General features: G+C 32.4%; 1 protein-coding gene across 4 annotated transcripts; it reads left to right on the forward strand.

The window, feature by feature from the left end:
* Positions 1–84: 84 nt before the first annotated feature.
* Positions 85–11,792, forward strand: LOC132908323 (uncharacterized). Of its 4 annotated transcripts, none has more exons than XM_060962243.1 (12): positions 85–443; positions 1,189–3,622; positions 3,700–3,833; positions 3,941–4,076; positions 4,202–4,360; positions 4,755–4,893; positions 4,982–5,211; positions 5,505–5,827; positions 6,484–7,911; positions 7,990–8,149; positions 8,226–8,394; positions 8,900–11,792. In XM_060962243.1, the coding sequence occupies exons 2-12, from the start codon at positions 1,324–1,326 to the stop codon at positions 9,084–9,086; spliced, it is 5,364 nt and encodes a 1,787-aa protein (XP_060818226.1). In that variant the 5' UTR covers positions 85–443; positions 1,189–1,323; the 3' UTR covers positions 9,087–11,792. The 4 variants fall into 4 exon arrangements, with proteins under 4 accessions (XP_060818226.1, XP_060818230.1, XP_060818228.1 ...); XM_060962247.1 differs by having other exon boundaries at positions 4,994–5,211; XM_060962245.1 differs by lacking the exon at positions 85–443 and adding an exon at positions 452–647.
* The last annotated feature ends 6,640 nt before the right edge of the window (positions 11,793–18,432 follow it).

Here is an 18,432-nt window from a genome sequence, read left to right on the forward strand (position 1 = left end):
TTACTGCTGTCTGCTACTGAGTTCAAACGAAGAAGTGATTCCATCTGGTGGAGATGTAAAGAAAACCACAGAGATAGAATCTGTTATTTGGCATGGTATAAAGGAGGAGTGGGGGAGCGGCGCGAGGAAGAAAATGGCCGACAAGGCAACGGTAAAAGGGCAGGGACGTCGAGTGAGATACGTGTTTCGGGAGAAAGAAATGCGAAATCCGTGTTAGATTTCATGAAACCAGACGGGAAGTATTAGTAAAACGATCGTGTTATTGCTTCTTTTGGTGGTGTGTTCAAATAAAATATTGTCGGACTAGTCTATTGTATTGGTGTATTAATTTATTGTTTAAAAAAGCGTTCGCGGGTCGTGTGTAAGAACATAGACGTAAACATAAATTATGCGTTAGTTTATGTATATTTTTTGTCGCTCAATTATATTTATATTCTAAACATGTAAGTAATTTTGTTGAAAATATATTACTAGAAACTTTTATAATAGTATATGAGCTTGGCAAAATTTCGTACGTGACAAATTCATCGATCAGTAAAATAGGTTTATGTTAGCCACTTGTGGCCATCTACGGATACATTTAAAAAGTATCCTGTTGTCCTTGTCCTTTTAATTTCTCTATCTTCAACGTGGGCTCTACATTTTTTGTGAGTTCTCTGTATTTTCTCTATGAAATATGAACGGATTCTAGTGAAAAATTTTGAACAACGAATTTATCTGATGTATGTTATATGATGGAAGTAATGAAATTCAAAGGGATCGATTTGTCAACAAGTCGATGAAAGTTCGCGCATTCGACAATCTCGATCGTAATTCTTCTTCGTTTTACCGTAGAATTTGGATACTTTGTTGACTGTTAGGAAATATGGGACTGGTTTCACTTCGTTTTACTTGTACTTTAATTGCCTTTAAACATGTTTTATTTCGAATAACAATATAAAATACTAGTATGTGTGTGTGTCAGTTCGTCGTCATCTTGAGATTCTCATAGAAAAAGAGAGAGAGAATCGAATTATCTTTGCATTATACAAGTTTTTAATGCACATAAGACAAGTTCTCTTATTGCTAATAATATATCTTTCAAAAAGTACATTTCAAAAGTAGTTTACTTTGCTATTATATGTTTTGTATTATTTTTCTATGATAAAAAAATGCTAATAAATTTTCATATATTTGTTTTATTTTCAGAGATAGTTTCAAAAAAAGTTACAAGAGTTATAATATTTTACAATGGCAGTTAGGTAGTTTTAATGGTTTGCTCAGCGCTTTTTTAAATATTGAGCACATTTCCATCAAATTGAAAATGTAAAGGAAACAATCATAATGAAGCCACAGAAAAAGGCAGCAGTTGCCCGGAAGGCAACAAAGATGCCAACAATTGCAAAAAAACGTCGATCATTTTTAGAAAAATCTATATCTGATATAAGAAAAGAGAAAAAGCCTAAGAAGCTTGAAAAGGGGGAAGATGCAAGAAGAAAGATAGAAAGTGATAAGAAAAAATCAGAAAAAACTGAGGAAAGAAAGAAGGTAGAAGATAAGAAAAAGATTGAAGAAAAGCGAAAAGAAAAATCTGAAAGAGCGGATGAAAAAAAGAAGTGTATAAAAGATCATGAAAAGAAGTGGGAAAAAACTGAGGAAAAGAAATCAGATAAAACAGATGAGAAGATCACAGATGAGTGTACTTGCGACAGTATAGAAAAAAAGAAATTACAAAAAATAGAAGAGAAGCCAAAACTAGATAAACAATTAATGGAAAATAAGAAAAAACCTGAAAAACTAGAAGACAAAAAGAAATGTGGTAAATTTGATGATGAAAATATAGAAGAACAAGCGAAACTTTCAAATGTTACAGAAGAGAATGATTTGCATGAGGAAAAGTTAGATCACCTATGTACCATTGTGAAGAAAAAATGTAAAGATGAGAAAAAGAAAGATTCAAAATTGATGAAGCCTGACATCAAAGAAAATATGAAAATATCTGTGATAAAAGATAAGAAATCAGATCGTAAAAAGCTCCTTGAGAAAGGTATGATAAATACTAAATCTCCTTTAGGACGAACTAAAAAAGATTCTAAGGCAAAATCAATGCAAAAAAAAGGTATTTCCAGAAAGACTGTTTTAGCTAAAAAATCACATTTATCGGTAGTTCAAAACCTGGTGGATAAAAAAATTAAACTAAGCAAGTTGGTAAAAGATGAAGAAACATCTGTAAGTGAAGAGGATGAAACAATGAAAAGAACAAAAAGAAAAAATGTTAATATTTCTAAAAACAAAATTATGCAAGAGAAAAAACCAAAATTAGGGAAACATATGAAAGCTAAGTTGCCTTCAAAAAGTAATAAAATAAATACTGCACTAAAAAAAGATGATAAGCTAAAAACACTTGTAGAAAAAGTTATATCTAAGAAAAAACTGGATGCAAAAGAAACAGAAAAATTAACAAATGAACATAAGAAGATTATAAGTAAAGATGAGTTAAATGAAGAAGTAAATACAACTAATATAAAAAGCGAATTGGAAGACGATAAAGACATTGATAAAAGTAGTAAAGAAGAACAATCCCAGTCAAAATCACAAGATACTAAAAAGATTGTTAAATGTGCTCCAAAAATAGGGAAAAAGATAATGAAAAAGAAAATTGTGAAAGTACAAATAGAGAACACTAGCCAAACTTCTTCTTCTGAGGAAACATCATCCGAGGAATCTGGTAAACAAATAAAAGTTTGTGAAGATAGCTCAAATGATAATGCTTCTTCTAAACTAGAGCAAGTTGATAGTGAAAATATACTTGACACAAACTTGAAAGATGAACCGATTAATGGAGACAATATAAGTGGCAATGCATTATTATCAGAATCAGAAGATGAAAGTGATGACGAAACTAAAGGAAATAAGCAGAAGGAAATTAAGAAAAAAGAAAGATCCGGTTCACCATCTGATGAACGTGTTAGAAGAATGAGATTGTTTGGATTTTGGAGTGGACCAAAACGATATAGAGTTGCTTCCCTGAATGCATTGGCCAAAGTACATTGTTTATATGAAAATGAAACTGGAGGGGTTTATCTTGGTGGTTTCTGCAAACCAAAGCCTGAAAAGGAAAAGCAAAAGAAAAATAAAGAGGAGAAAGAAGAGCAAATTCGTAAAGAAAAAGAAAAGAAGGTAGAAGCTAAAGTAGAAGAAAATGTTCCAAAAAGGAAACTTAGGAATGTACCAGGATTACGTGGAAAACATTGGGATATGTTAGAAAGTTCGTCATCTTCATCTTCTTCTGATGATGAGTGTGAACGTGATAAAAATATGGAACATAACAAGAAAAAGATAATCAAACGAAGAAAGAAAAATGAAGAAGTAATGGATCTAAAGGATATGGTTGTTTGTAAAAGGATGGCAAGCCTCAATGCTACAGCTATTCTAGCTGCTTCCTACTCAGATGAGAAAAATCGTTGTGGTAGCAGTTCTGATTCTTCCAGTGAATCAGAAGTGGAAATTATTAAAAAGCGTAAACAAAATGATTCTGACATTGAGAAACGAAAGTCAAGGCAAAATCCAGAACAAGATGAAGTTCTAAAACCATCTAATAAACTTGTTATTGTGAATCAAGATACAGATGTTACTATTACTGGTACGTGATTATATTTCATTAAGTTCACTTTTCACATTTATTTGCTATTTACATTAGAACAAAATTTTTATTTTAAGGTGTCTATGTTAATCAAACTCGATCTACGCATCATGAAGGTTATTGCAGTATTGCCGGCATGCAATATAGAATAAGTTCAACAAGCCATACTCAAACTGCAGCTACTGCAGTTGCTACTGAGCTCCATGATCAGGTTGGTATTGTTATGTGTTTTAAGAATTTCTTTATCTTCAAATATAATTTAAAAAAGGTATATATTAATTTAAAAATTATTAAATGCATTTATATCTTTTGCACCAGCAAAAATTGGAGCAACCTTGTAAATCATATACACCATTGGGGGCGCTATCTTCTATGCAGCCACCAGGTAGTCAGAGTAATCATCCAAATATGTCACCTAGAAGACATTCTGCATTTTCAGCACCACATCAACATGGTAAACTATCTGTCTCATCTATTATAATTATTTATTAAATAAGTGTGAATTATATTAAAAATCAAGTTGATGTTTGAAAGAACAAAAATACATAGAAGTATAATATATACGAAATATAACATTAGGATATTATCAGCCGGCTGGACCACTGATACAGCACCCACCAACTTTACCACCTATTAAGGGACCTCCGCCAGAACCAACACCTACACCTCCACAGAATTCTGAAGGCTCAGATGATTTAGTTGCAACTTCTACAACTTCTGGAGGAACAAGCAGTACAGGTATATTTATATACTAATAACTATTTTACATTACAATCTTAAATTTGATAAATTTCAATTACTCTAATACTTTGAACAATTTTTTTCATCCATGTATTTATTAAGAAGAGTATAGTGTGGTATAAAATCAATCGGATGTACATATATTCCGAATATCTAGATTTACAAATTAACAAAAATTCTTTTTGTTGTATCACTAACTTTAATTTTTAACAATTTATTTAAAAAACTTTCTTAGTTCAAAATTCTTAATTTATTCAATATCTATTAAACAGATATATCTAAACAATGCATACAGTAAAAAATTTATCTTATGAACTTTCTGTAAGGTATTTTTAAAGATTTTGAATTGCTTATCAGTTTAACTTACCTCTATTTCTTTTTTTTTTTTTAGGAGGTGGATTTTATAGGGCATATTGCCCTCAATACTATGGTACACCACCACAATATGCAGATTTGTGTTATCCACCAACATATTCACATCCGCATGCTCATCCACCGCCTTATTATAAATATGCACCCACTTATAGAAGGTAAAATATGATAACCGTGTTATTTTTTGTTACTTTAGCAAAATTATGATTATATTCAATTTTGATTTTTAATGTACTGTAAAAAAAGGTACCTTTTCAGGCAGTATTATGGATATCAGGAATCTGGTGGAGGCGGCGGCCCTGGTAGCGGCGGTACTGCAGGAGGTCCAGCAGTTGTTGATTATCAGCCACCTCCTCCGCCACCTGGTGAATACCCACTGCCACCATATTATGGAGGATATCCTCCACCTCCACCACCACCTCCTCCACCACCCAATCCGGCATACTTGCATTCTCAGGGAAGACCTTTTGTAGATCGTGAGTATCTTAAATAGTTACCAAATATATTTTCGTTATTGTTTGTATAAAATAGTTTAAGTACAGGACGATTTTTCCTTCCTAGAAAATCATTATAAATTATGCTGTTAAGATTCATGGTTGTTCTAGTATTAAATTGTTAGTTATTATTAAATACTATGAATTTGAAAATGGTAATCTTATTGAGAAAAAAGAAATGATAGGATAAAGTATGTTATAGTTGTTTTATTAATTACATTATACGAAATAAAATTGGTAAAATAAAAATGATATTAGGAAATAATTCGTTTTAGATGCAGCCTTCCAGGGTTGCCCATGCCCGATGCAGTCTTGTCCAAAAAACGTGGATACTGGGCCCCTTATTGGTAATGGTAAGGGAGCGCCAGTGGTATCGGGGCCCGGTCTGTCATTGCCGCCCAGTGCTTTGGTAGGTCCGCCCTCGCCGGCGAGGGGGCTAGCCGGGCTAGCGCCGCCTCACGGTGCCAATGCCTGGGATACGGATCGCGTCCAACTTAACACTCATCGCAACCTGAATCAGAACCAACCGTCGGTCCCTCCGTCTCACAATTTAGTCGGTGGACATAATCGCCCGCAAAATTCGGATTGTAAGAATAAGGTTTGTGTTACATTTAGAGTACTTTATAATCTGAACTATGCTATCTTATCAATTTTATCGTGTGTTATATTATTCTTGTAATTCGCTCATTTACTGTTGTTTAAATTAGTACATTTCTTGTATTATTAACTCTTCAACGACGAAGCAGTTTCATTAACAAACGTACTCCGCGGATGGAGGATTTTCGAAAGTAAATAAAAGTTTCAATGCCTACATCATGAGAAGTGAACATGTAGAAAGTACTTTAAAATCGTATAAAAATATCTGATGATTTTTCAAGCATTATTTACAAACGTAATTTTAAATGCGATCATGGCACAATGCGAGTTATCGTACTTCAGACGATAATATCTGAACAAATTAAACACATGTTATATACGTCGCTTGTCACCGATAGGTTTATGAAAGTAATAAATATTTCAGAATTGTTTGCTATAGTCGATTTTTGACTTGAAGTTTATAATGTTATAGTATTACAGATTAATGTAGATTTATAAATGAATTATTAAACTCCCATGATATATTCATGCTATGGATTAATATTCAATGAATATAAAATTATAATAACTATATTAACTAATGTAATAGTTTTACAAGTTTATAAGAGATGTATTGACACATTTTGTATTTATAACTCGTAATTACAATTGTTTTAGGATGAGAAAGATTGTTCAGAGGATAAGTTACAAAAGTGCGGATGTCAGAAACATGCATGTACATCAACTTGTGAAGTCAAATTGGAAACTCTTTCACCATCTGAAAAGCTAGCAGTAACAATATGTTCAAGTAACAAATTTCATAATTTTAAGTTGGAAAATAATAATGTGAAATGTGAATCCTGTAGTGTGGAAATGGGCGATAATGTGTCCTGCGTTGCAAATTGTAACGTTAAATGTGAATCAGATTACAAGTGCGATATTATGAAATGTGAACAATGTATGAAGGAGGGTCAAATGGCCATTCTCGAAATTGATAAAGATTCTGGAATATTACTTGATGATAAATTGGATGCAGATCCAGATGTTAAGGAGGAATTGAGTGATGCTGTTACAATCGATAGTGAAAGCTGGAAAAAACCGGATTATGAGCCAACTGTACAAGAAACTATCGAGGAAACTGTAGATAAAGAAAGTACAGAAAAACCAGAAATAGAAGAAGAACATCCAAAATGTCAAAAAGTATCGAAAAGAAAATTATCTTTGGATAGCTTATCCGATAGTAGGAAAAAAAGGAAAGTAAGCAAAAGGACTCTTTCTGTTGGTTCTTCGCAAGATTTGAATAATAGTGATTTTCCAACCAAAATTTCTATACCAATTTTACCAAACCTTATAAAAAAGGTTGATAACAATAGCGATGAAAGTGTTTCAAAGAAAAAACAACCTAAAAAAGATAATCAAAATCACAAACGTAAAGTAGAGTATCCAAATTGTTCTGAAAATGTAACAAAGAAGTCAAAAACTTTTAAACAAAGTACAAGTAACAATATTCCAAATTATTTGAAGCATGCTGCCAGTGACAATTCTATTATGGAAACTATTAATAATGTTATTCAACAAAGTTTACAGATGACACAGAAAAGAGATCGTAAGAGTAAAAATGTTGAAAAATTAGAGAAAAAGAAAGAGGTAAACTTATTGTCAGCAGTGAAGAAGGTTGTTAAAAAAGTTGATTTAGCAAAAGAATTGACATCAGAAAAATTGTCAAAGGTAATTACCAAGAGTAACCAATCCAAAGGTAAAACAGAAGCACGAACAAAATCAAGAACACACGAGAAGAACAAATATAAAGGAAAGGGAAAATCCAAAGTGTATGAAGCGAAAACAAAGGATAATGGTAAAAAGCCTGACAGTACAACAAAATCTAAAACATATGACATTCAGGAGTCTTGTAAGAAACCAGCATTGATAAAAAAGAAGCGAAAAAATACGAAGAAACTGTCTGTGAAAAAATCTAGCTCCAAAATTGAAGATTGCTTAGTAGGAAGTGAAAGCCTACTGTTAACCAGAAAAACGTTTTTAAAACCCAAATGGAGTAATGGTTGGAGTTGGGAAGGTGATCCGTTTGAAGCCAAAGTTTATTTAACGGTAAACATACAACTAACAGATTTATTCATGATATAGAAATATGTTGAACAGCTCTATTTATTTTATTACCTGCCTTAGAACGAAGAATCGGCTATACGTCGATGTTATGCGAGCATGAAACATGAAAGTGGTGATGTTCTAAGACCTCGTGATTGCGTTTTACTAAAAAGTGGCCCACGAAAAGCGGATTTACCATTTGTAGCAAAAATTGCTGCACTATGGGAAAATCCAGACGATGGTTTGTTTCTTAATGGTAGTTCTTAGAGATAATAAAGTAAATTTAAATTAAATAAAACAAATAAGTTTTGTTGTAGGCGAAATGATGTTTTCTTTGTTGTGGTACTACAGACCTGAACATACCGAGCAAGGTAGAACTCACTATGATACCGAAGACGAAGTTTTCGCTTCACGGCATCGAGATGCAAATAGTGTTGCTTGTATAGAAGATAAATGTTATATTTTGACATTCAATGAATATTGTCGGTGAGTTGATAATATTTGCAATGTATTAATTATTATGTACACTTAGTATATAAGCAATATAAGTCGTTGAATTTGCCATCACAAAGCTTTTTTACAGTGTGATGAGAGAATGTTAGGTTATTTCATTTTAAAGGCTCAAAGATATTTTGAGTTCATAAAAAAAAAAGATAAAGAAAAAACTAATTAACTCTAATAATCGTTTATTATCATTATCGACACCTAACGCGGATAAATTCTAGTTAATTCATTGTTGCAAACATTGTGTATATTTCAACAAAAATATAAAGGTTTAAAGCTTAATATCTCATGATAATTATTGTTCAAATGGAATTGAACAATAATAATAATATAAAACTATAAAAATGTAACCTACTTTTTAATGAATATAACTTGCAACGCAATTTATTAGCAGTTAAATATTTTACATAAAAAGGAGTACCAGATTTAAGAAGATATATCATCTTAAAAAGATAAACATCAATCACAATTTTAATATTATTTATAGGTATCGTAAAAATTTACGAAGAATCGAAGAAGGATTAGAAAGCCCCGGTTTAATAGTTCCGCCGGGTGATCAACTATATCCAAGAGAAAATCGGCAGCCTCCGATACCAGTACCCTCGGATATGGTTCTCTTTTGTCGACGCGTTTACGATTATCGCGGTAAAAAACTTGTTAAGAATCCTGGATGACTCGATTTTTTATAAACTGCTTCGTGCTGGAACCAATGGAATGCACAAAATTTGCTGCATAAATTGAAACTGAACGTAGGTCTCCCTTCAAGCGTAATAGGCATATTGATGAAATTATTTCGATTTTAAAGATTAATGAATTTTCATCGATGTTTTCGATAATTGTTTTTGAAGCTTTATGTATATAGGAAAATGTTTATACAGGTATAAATGCATCTTTTTTTTATAATTAATGGTTACGGATCACGATTTTCTACTTGTATGTTACCTATTTTATACAATGTTTATTTGGAAGGTAAATTTCACTGCTTAAAAAAGTCTTACATTTTTAAGAGAAATGAGAAGAAATAGATTCTTGACATATAATGACGCAAAATAGTCGAATTCTTAAAGTCATCAATATAAAAAAAGATATATAATTAATATTACCTTAAACTGGGTAATTATTATATATTCTTATAAGATAGATATCGTTGCTTTATTTTATTTTTATTTTCTTACTTGCGATACGATAAAAGTCTTCAATCCTTTATTAATTCTGGCAATAAACATTCTGAAACTCATATCTAAATTTATGACAAAGATAGCATAAAAGTGTATAGAATTCGTTATACCGCACCACGAGTATCAAAATGAATAATCAAGCTATTGCAATATTCAATATTGCTTGACAATGAAAATACCATTTGACGTGAATCGGATGTTTACGTGTCAAAGCAATCGGTGCGATCATTGTTTCATCAATACGGGTTGTTTTACCGCAAATGGAACACGTTTTTAGGGAGATGATAGAATTTGACAATTTTATATAGAGAGTCCTATTTTTTGTGAAATAGTATTTACGATATTTAAATGAGTATTTTTCACATTGGGGATACAAATACGTATATGCTATGTATTATTATGGCGCCCTTCTTGGAGGGGACCTCCGAACAGTTTCAAGGTAGAAATCAAACGTCTGGGGTATTTGACCATCTAGTGAAAATAGTAATGTATGCACTATGCACTGTGTTCTATGGGTGAGATGAAAGTGGACACCAAGCAGGAAAAAGAACACACTTCCATTGTCATACGATGGTTCACGAGATCTATGCATATGCATTATTTTAATACACAGAAATAATGTAAGTTTCATTTTTAATAACGGTCATTTATAACGAAGTGTTGAGAAATGGAATTGATCTGATTAAAATTTAACGGTGTTAACTAAGTTTCTAGTACTCGCGTACTCGAGCAGTTACAAAACTTTCTTGGAAATTATAAAGTTCTAATTTAAATTTATCAAACTGCCATATCACAGTAAATATTTCATAATTCTTTCCGTTGTAAATTTATAAATATCTATTTATTGCTTTTTACGCTTTTAAATGAAACAAAATCTTACCGAGTACGTAGAACTATTATTTAAAAAAGATAGGTGATTCGAGTGATTTAAAATGATAATTCACATTCGATCACTGCATGGAATAAAATGGTATTTTGTAAACTTCTCCTTTGTTTTAATGAAATTATATTTTTCTTATTGCAACTTTTTAATCGAAAAATATTGTCCTTTTTAACGGTATTTGTACTCTAACCCGTCACGTACTTGTACATTTCCTATGATAAGCATTAACGTTTATTTAATTTCTTTGAAATCACAATCTCTATTCTGTTGAGGAAAGTGTGGTCGTACCTATAATAATCTCCTTTATCCTTATTATTTCGAGTCATATGTTATTCGTTAGCGTCATATATAGTCAATGTATCGCATCGTAGTATGCCAAAAATGTATTTGTGAATTACAAGGAACCTTACGTTAGCCAATAATATAATTATATTATACAAGAGTTTATAATAATGAGTAGTAGAAACCTTAGAAACGCAATTATTTTTACTGAAATTCCAAATAAGAATATCGTCAAATATCATATATTTTTGATTATTTGTTGAGTGGCGGGTGTTTTGTTAGAAATTATATTATTTAAAATTAATATATTGATGATACGATTATTATTTAATACCTAATATATTGGATATAGATACTAAGTTATTTCCGATAGAACGAAATATTATATGTAGTATAATAGATAGGGGAAGGGCAGAGCGCCCGTGATTGTTCCTGTCTGTGTATGCGTGTGTGCGATGCGGAAATAATAATGGCAAAACGTTGGAAAAAAAAAAAAAAAAAAAAAAAAAAAAAAAAAAAAAAAAAAAAAAGAAAGAAAGAAAGAAAGAAAGAAACAAAAAGAAAAAAATAATTAAGAAATGCAATATGATAAGGAACATGTTTAAAGATAAAGATTTATATAATATATCAAATCATTTTTTCATTTTTCGAAATCCTTTTATGGCAATTTAATATATTTTATATTTATTATTTTATCTATACCGATCAATTAGATATGATCAATAAATATATTTGGTAAGAAAGCATGTTAGCATTATCTACGTGTGTACATCCGTAGATGAAGAATTATGTAAGAGTATCATCGTGCGCCGTATGATGGAAGAGAAACGGAGGAATAAGAACACGCTTTACCTTTGTATCCCGTTTTAATCGGTGACGATCGAGCCTAAATAAAATGATAGCGGTATGAACGAAATGCGGCGCATGTAGATGCATCATATACCGTTCTTGCGATCTTTTACAAATAGTTTTATATTCGTTTTTATCGCATAAGTGAGATCGCATCACGTATGCGACTATGATGCGCCGATGCATTTTGTCAGGATAATCGAAATTGTCCAAAGGTCGAGCCACAACATATACAGGGTGCGCCGTTAGAATCCGGACAAAAGAAGTTTTGTGCAGAAAGTTGTTTATTTAAGTCAATACACAAAAACACATGAAAATGTTGTTATATCTCATTTAAAGGGTCCTTGCTGAGAACTTTTATTCTATGTAACCACCCTCTGCCTCTATGACCTGCTCTATTCTTGCTCTAAAGCGCGAGCACGCTGACTTCAACTGGTCGCGTTTAATTGTCGCGAATTCTGACTCGATAGCAGCTCGTAGGGAGTTGACGTTGGGGTGCCTGCATTTATTAGTTTGTCTCTCGATAACGCCCCACACGTAATAGTCCAATGGGTTTAGGTCGGGACTGTTAGGAGCAGCTTCGTGTTTTAACGAACACAGAATCAAATGACAACGGGCAAATCTTTTAAGCTTGGCGGCCTCGGAGAGCATCTGACGGACTTTGAGAACGTAGGAGGCATATCTAAGATCCTCTTGAGCTATTCGACGGACAATCGTTTCACTCACCCCCAAGACGGAGGCTAATTTTCGGAGAGAAGTTCCCGGATCTTCCAAAATCATGTCTTGGGCCCTTTGAATAATTTCTGGCGTCCTTGTTGATTTTTCCCTAACCTGAACTTTTCTCGCCGGAGAAGGAGAACCCTTCTCGAACCACTCTGAGGCTGCGTATCTCTTAGCAATGTCGTATACCGTCGATCTTGGGTAGCTAAAGAATTTTATAATTTCGACCGGCGTTCTCCCGGCGCGAAGACTTTCTATAATCGCCGCTCTTCTATCGTATTCCGGGTTTTGCTTAACGAGTTCTGTCATTTTGAGGTTATAGAAGACTTATTGACATATTTAACTAACTTCAGAGTCAATCAGCACAAACATCTGAATTCTAATATGGTGGGAACTACAAATTGAATTCTGTCCGAATTCTAACGGCGCACCCTGTAAATATTGTGTAACTCGCATATTTGTGTAGATCTAACAATAAGCGCGATTTCACTGCTACGCGTCTTTGACAGAAAGAAAGGCGAACCAGCAGCTTTTCTTCACTGCGCAAACGAAACAAATATATAGATATACTTCAACGATGGTTAATGTGGGAACATTGCAGAAAAAACATGAAACAAAAACGTTGCATATCGTCTGTTCATTTAACGTAGCCGACAAATTTTCATCGAGTATATCGAGAAATTTAATCGTTTAAGCCTGTAGAGGCATATGATTCGTGTGTGCGAAGCTCTTCAACTTGAACTCCCGGCATTCGCTTTAATCTTTAATGAAAATATGTAGAATTTACCGTTGACGAACGATTAATCAGTGGACTCTCCGTTAATTACGGTGGAGTTTGTTGATTTCTTCATTCGATTTTTCTTCGTTAATCTCAGCTTTTTGCCAATTGATGTATCCCGTAAACGTGTATGCCTTTTATATTTTCAGTATGGTGAAAGTCGTGTACTTCTGTTTTTTCTTTTTTCTCCCGTTCAGTCAATACACATAATACGCACGTATCTGACAAACGCTTGGCGATATCTCTTCGCTCGTTTTTTAACATATTTTTATGTAAGATACCATGTAATGACAAGTTTAATATCGATCGATGTCGATATCGATTCTCCTTTTACGGTTCATTGCAGTATTATGTATACATAATATTTTTCTATGTATCGATCATTACAGTTTGAACATATAATTGTGGCATACGCGACGAGAATAACAACTTTTATTACTATCACTTTTGTGCATTTTAATGATAATTTTATTGATACTGAAATTGAATATCGTTTAATGGCGTTTAAAACAGTCCGGACAACAATTTCAAATAAATTTTAACGTATAAAAGAGGACATATTTAAGAAATTGTTGTTCTGATTAATTCCCATTAAATTTGAATTATATTCGACATTATAGAAAAATGCTGGTAATCGATTGGTTGAAGTACAATTGACATTCATGTGTATACAGGGTGTTTCATGGATTGTAAATTAATCTCTAAAATAATGGGGAATTTTAGTACACTGTGCTTTTTGTACTTTGCAAACATATCTTCTTTTATTTTAAACGTATTCTAATCTAATCTAACGAAATCGCCCTCTAGTTTGGTATAATAATTTAATATCTATACAGCTATTAAAAGTTTGTCATAAATAGATATTTTGTAGCGTTCTTCTTTTCCATGTTTCGTACGTGTATTGAATATATGAATATGAATAGTTTAAAGCATAAGTTATTTAGAAAAATAAAAGAAAAATGTTTCCTTCTAAATTGTATTATCATCTATTTTTTATTTTGTTCAATTCTTTATATTTATATATATATATATGCTTATGTTTAATTTGTTAATACCATTATCATTGTTAGAAAATTGTAGAAATTCATAGAAACACGCTGACACGCGTGTACGCAATCGTGAAAAATGATAATATTTCAAGATAAAGATACTTGATATTGTTACAATAAGAATAACACATTGTACTATACGTTTACTCGAGGATCAAAAAAACGGTTCGGAATTATCTTTCAAATATATATGTACCCATGTGTTGCAAATTTATAGCGATAATGCAATTTATAAGTTATGAAACACTCTGTATGTTTTGACGTTTCTGTTCTTTGTTGTTCATAAAAGTTATCGGCTGGGGCCAGAGGTAAAAAGAGAAACATTGTACGAAGCGATCATCGATACTATTTTTATTACTGTCACCGAAAACATTGTCGTAGCAACAATTTAAAATCGTAAATACAGATTTATTAGTAAATATTGAACAGACAAATAATGGCGGGCGTTTCTCCGTTTTATTTGTTCAGTAAGCAAGAGAAAAGGAACGCATAGATACGTGATTTGACTTTCCAGACATTTCTTAATAATTATAACGCGTGGCTTGTTAAATACGATAAAGAGAGTTAAATATGTATAGAGAAAGGAAAAGCAGGAAAAGTGTGGTACATACCTATTACGAGTTTTAATATATTTAATCACATTAGAAATGTTTCTACAGTTAATTTCTGTAAATCGCAGTGCAAGGTAAGTACTATATACTTATATATACATTTACCACCTACAGGTACCTACGTAAAATATAATGCGTGGACTATGCGGTAAACGAGGCAGTTTTAAATCGCAATTGATATAGTTTTGTATAAGTGATATTACACAAAGTTATTCGATACAAAATGTGTTAAACAGAACTAACTATTGGAATGTCGATGTTTTTACAGCAATGTAAACGATATAAAAAAATATGTAAAATTAAATTGAAGCTTTGAGCTTTTTCAATTAAAAACGTTCGTAATATTTTATGCACTTTAATTGATATGCACTTTTACGTGATGTACAGTTTCATTTATTTTTTGTTATCATCTCTATCATGTATTTTTCGTATTTACGCATATGCCTATATAGGCATGTATAAATTTCGAAAACCCAGAATTGTCTTTCCTTTTTTAGATTCAAATATCGTTTACTCAAGTTTTTATTTTTTTTTTTTTTTACAAGTTTGATCTATCGTTAAAAGTTAAGCAGTTCGTGGAAGAACAGAGAAAGGAAGAGAACGCGTTAGTATTAAATTTAAGTTAAGCACCGGAAGTTCGCTGAAAGACCTCCGGAAAGAGGGAAAAAAAGGCTAAACGAAAGATATTCCGAGAGGTATGGGATTGGTCATTTGTCGATCGGTCTAAAGTCTAAAGTTTTAATCCGGACCAAGATGCCTAAGCCGAAAAGCCTAAAACCGAGAATGTCATCACGCCCGCTCGTGCTCGCCTAGCCATTCCTTCAGATTACATTAATTCGATTAACGAATGCCGTTTACGGTCCACGCTCCACGTCACGATCCTACGAGAACATTCTTTTTTTCTTGATTGCCATCTTAACGATCAACCTGGAGCCTGGCCAAGCAATATAATTCTCTGACTGAGAACGTTTGAAATTTCAATATCTTTTTTTATATTTCCTTAGATACATAAATTTCATTTTTTACCCATCTTTATCTCTGGCAATTCTTTGTTCTTGTCGGCAATATCGGCAATATCTTATAACATTTATGCAAATGTCATAAAAACAATAATTACGTACACGTTATCTATTATTGGTAGAAATTAGGTATTTGCTTATATACGTATAGCTACATAAGCGATCTTATTTTTCAATTATTTGTATGAAAGTATTTATACATGAGAGGTATCTGTTATTTTATCGTATGGAAGATGATTATTAAAAAAGAAAAATCTTTTTCTGTGTCTAATAATCAGGATAATAGTTTTCGTATAGGTTTACCGAACAATTTCATAAAAAAGAAAAAGAATGGAAATTAACAATCTTACAACGTAATAAATTTTATTTCAATTGGCGCTATATAATAAAGGATGTTTCATACTAACTTTCAGACTAGACTCTACACTTTATAATGTAATAATACAGGTATATGTAACTATATATTTATCTTAAATAAATGTCCTATTTTTATTTTCGCAGGAGACGCATAGCGGAGTTTTTACGTAAATAATACGTATATGTATAATAGGTATGTATTAGGTTGTCCGGAAAGTGTCTTTCTTTTACAGACCTGTCTTTTATAACGATGCATCTTTATACAAACATGAAACCTAATCTGTCAAACATTGTGATCTTTATTTTGATAGAACAAAATGGATCATACGTAATTCGATAAAATAATATAAAACGGAAAATGTTGTGCATCCATTATTTCCTTATAAAACGAAAGAAACTTTTCGGATGACCTAATACATAGAACTATTTCAAAATGAAATCGGTTTCTTAAAATGAACATAGGTCGTTACAGCGTAGAATCTATAAGGAAGAAGACTGCCATTGACTGAATTGAATTGTTGAGTCGAGGGATGAGTTGGAATATCGCGATAATGCTTTTGACACCTTTTGCAAAGAATTTTATTCGTCGAGAAGTAGCTGTTTTCTACATTTGGCAAAGGTTTACAGGCAAATGTTAAATATCTCGACCGGATACATCTAAAACTCTAAACGATATTTGAAATGACGTTCGAGACCACCTTTCGAATACGTTACTATCATTTTTGTATCGCTTCCATAAATAGATTAACCTTAAAATGTACGTGAATAAATGTACGTTAAAAGGTAAGATGCTCAAGAAATGAAAATAACGTAATAGATATGTAAGTACATTTTTTTCTAATATTTTCTTGAAAATACTCCTATTTCTAACATGTATATTTTATACTTAATATCTCGACAGAGTAACACCATCGGAGACACTATCGTCTAATTTTTACGTTTTAAAATTTCGGAAAAAGAAAAATAGCAACAAGGATAACGAAAAAACAAATAATACAAAGAGTAATTGTAAATCTTATATACATATGTATACCTATGTGTACATGGTTATAGATGGTAGGTGTATGTATAATAAAGTTTGTAGAAATTGCAAGAAAAATTAAAAGCACTTGGAAAGTAAAATATTCCATTTTGAAATAATAAAAATTCCAAAAAATAAGTTGGTAAAACGTGTATTATGTTGTTGTTGTTCGTATTCATATTGTTCAGCGTTACTAAATAAATTCTCTTACAAAATTTATATGGAAATCCTACTAAAAGAATATCGTACAAGTTACTTATATTCAATCACATTAGTAAATAACATATAGATATACACAGTCGCAAGGTAATTAACTTATTTTAAGGAGAATAATAGCAACCGCAGTATAGGGTAACTGATTTAACGATATAAATTGTATTCGAGAAGAACGAGGGGAAGAAGCGTAGGAAAATGAAAATATTTTAAGCAAGGTGACATATGCTGAGTATCGATTGATTGGAGATTTTGTAGAAACTACCGATTTTGTTCGTTTGAAAAAGTTTGAGGCTGTGTTTAATTGGCGGTGATCGTAGAAACCAACGAAAGACTTTCATCGAGGTAGGCATCGCGTGACGATCTACGGAAGTTTCGGCCGTTCTCTCTTCTTATCTTGTCTTTGTTGCTTTTCAACGTCGCGCCGTATCTGCTGCATTCCCGTTCTGCTTTTTTTCCACTCGCCAATTCGGCCAATAGACCCTCGGAGAACCCGCTCCATAATCCATGCAAGCACCAGGACCTGTCTTCCTATCGAATCGATGGAAAGGAAAAGGAATCTTCGTCTCCTTTCTGGCACGACCATTGCGAAACAAACCCTACGCTAACAAATGCTTTTCTCGACCTCAACCTATTCTAAACTATAATTTTATTCCCCACTTCATCACGATGCTTATCTTTTCGGTAGGCATATCTCTGTTAAAGGACGACAGATCATTCCTTTGAAAACTATATTTGCACTTGTCGTGTCTTCACACCTTATTTGTTGCAAAGCGATAAATTGCTATTTCCGTAAACGAGCTGCATATACCTATGGTCAATTTTCTGGGTAACACGAGTTATCTCATTCTTTCGTAGTTAAGGGAGAAAATTATAGAGAACAAATTACAGGAAGGCCAAGGTAATATTACCTTATTGTGTACGGTACTGCTCGTTTTCAGCTGAAAATTGGCGAATTTATTAGTGATCTAACGCTAACTAACTAACAGGTTAACAGTGCTAGTACCTTGATAATATCTCCAATTATACGATAGTTAATGAATTAGTTTTATCCACGATG

The sequence above is a fragment of the Bombus pascuorum genome, chromosome 6 (genome assembly GCF_905332965.1).
Source record: "Bombus pascuorum chromosome 6, iyBomPasc1.1, whole genome shotgun sequence".
NCBI lineage: Eukaryota > Metazoa > Arthropoda > Insecta > Hymenoptera > Apidae > Bombus > Bombus pascuorum.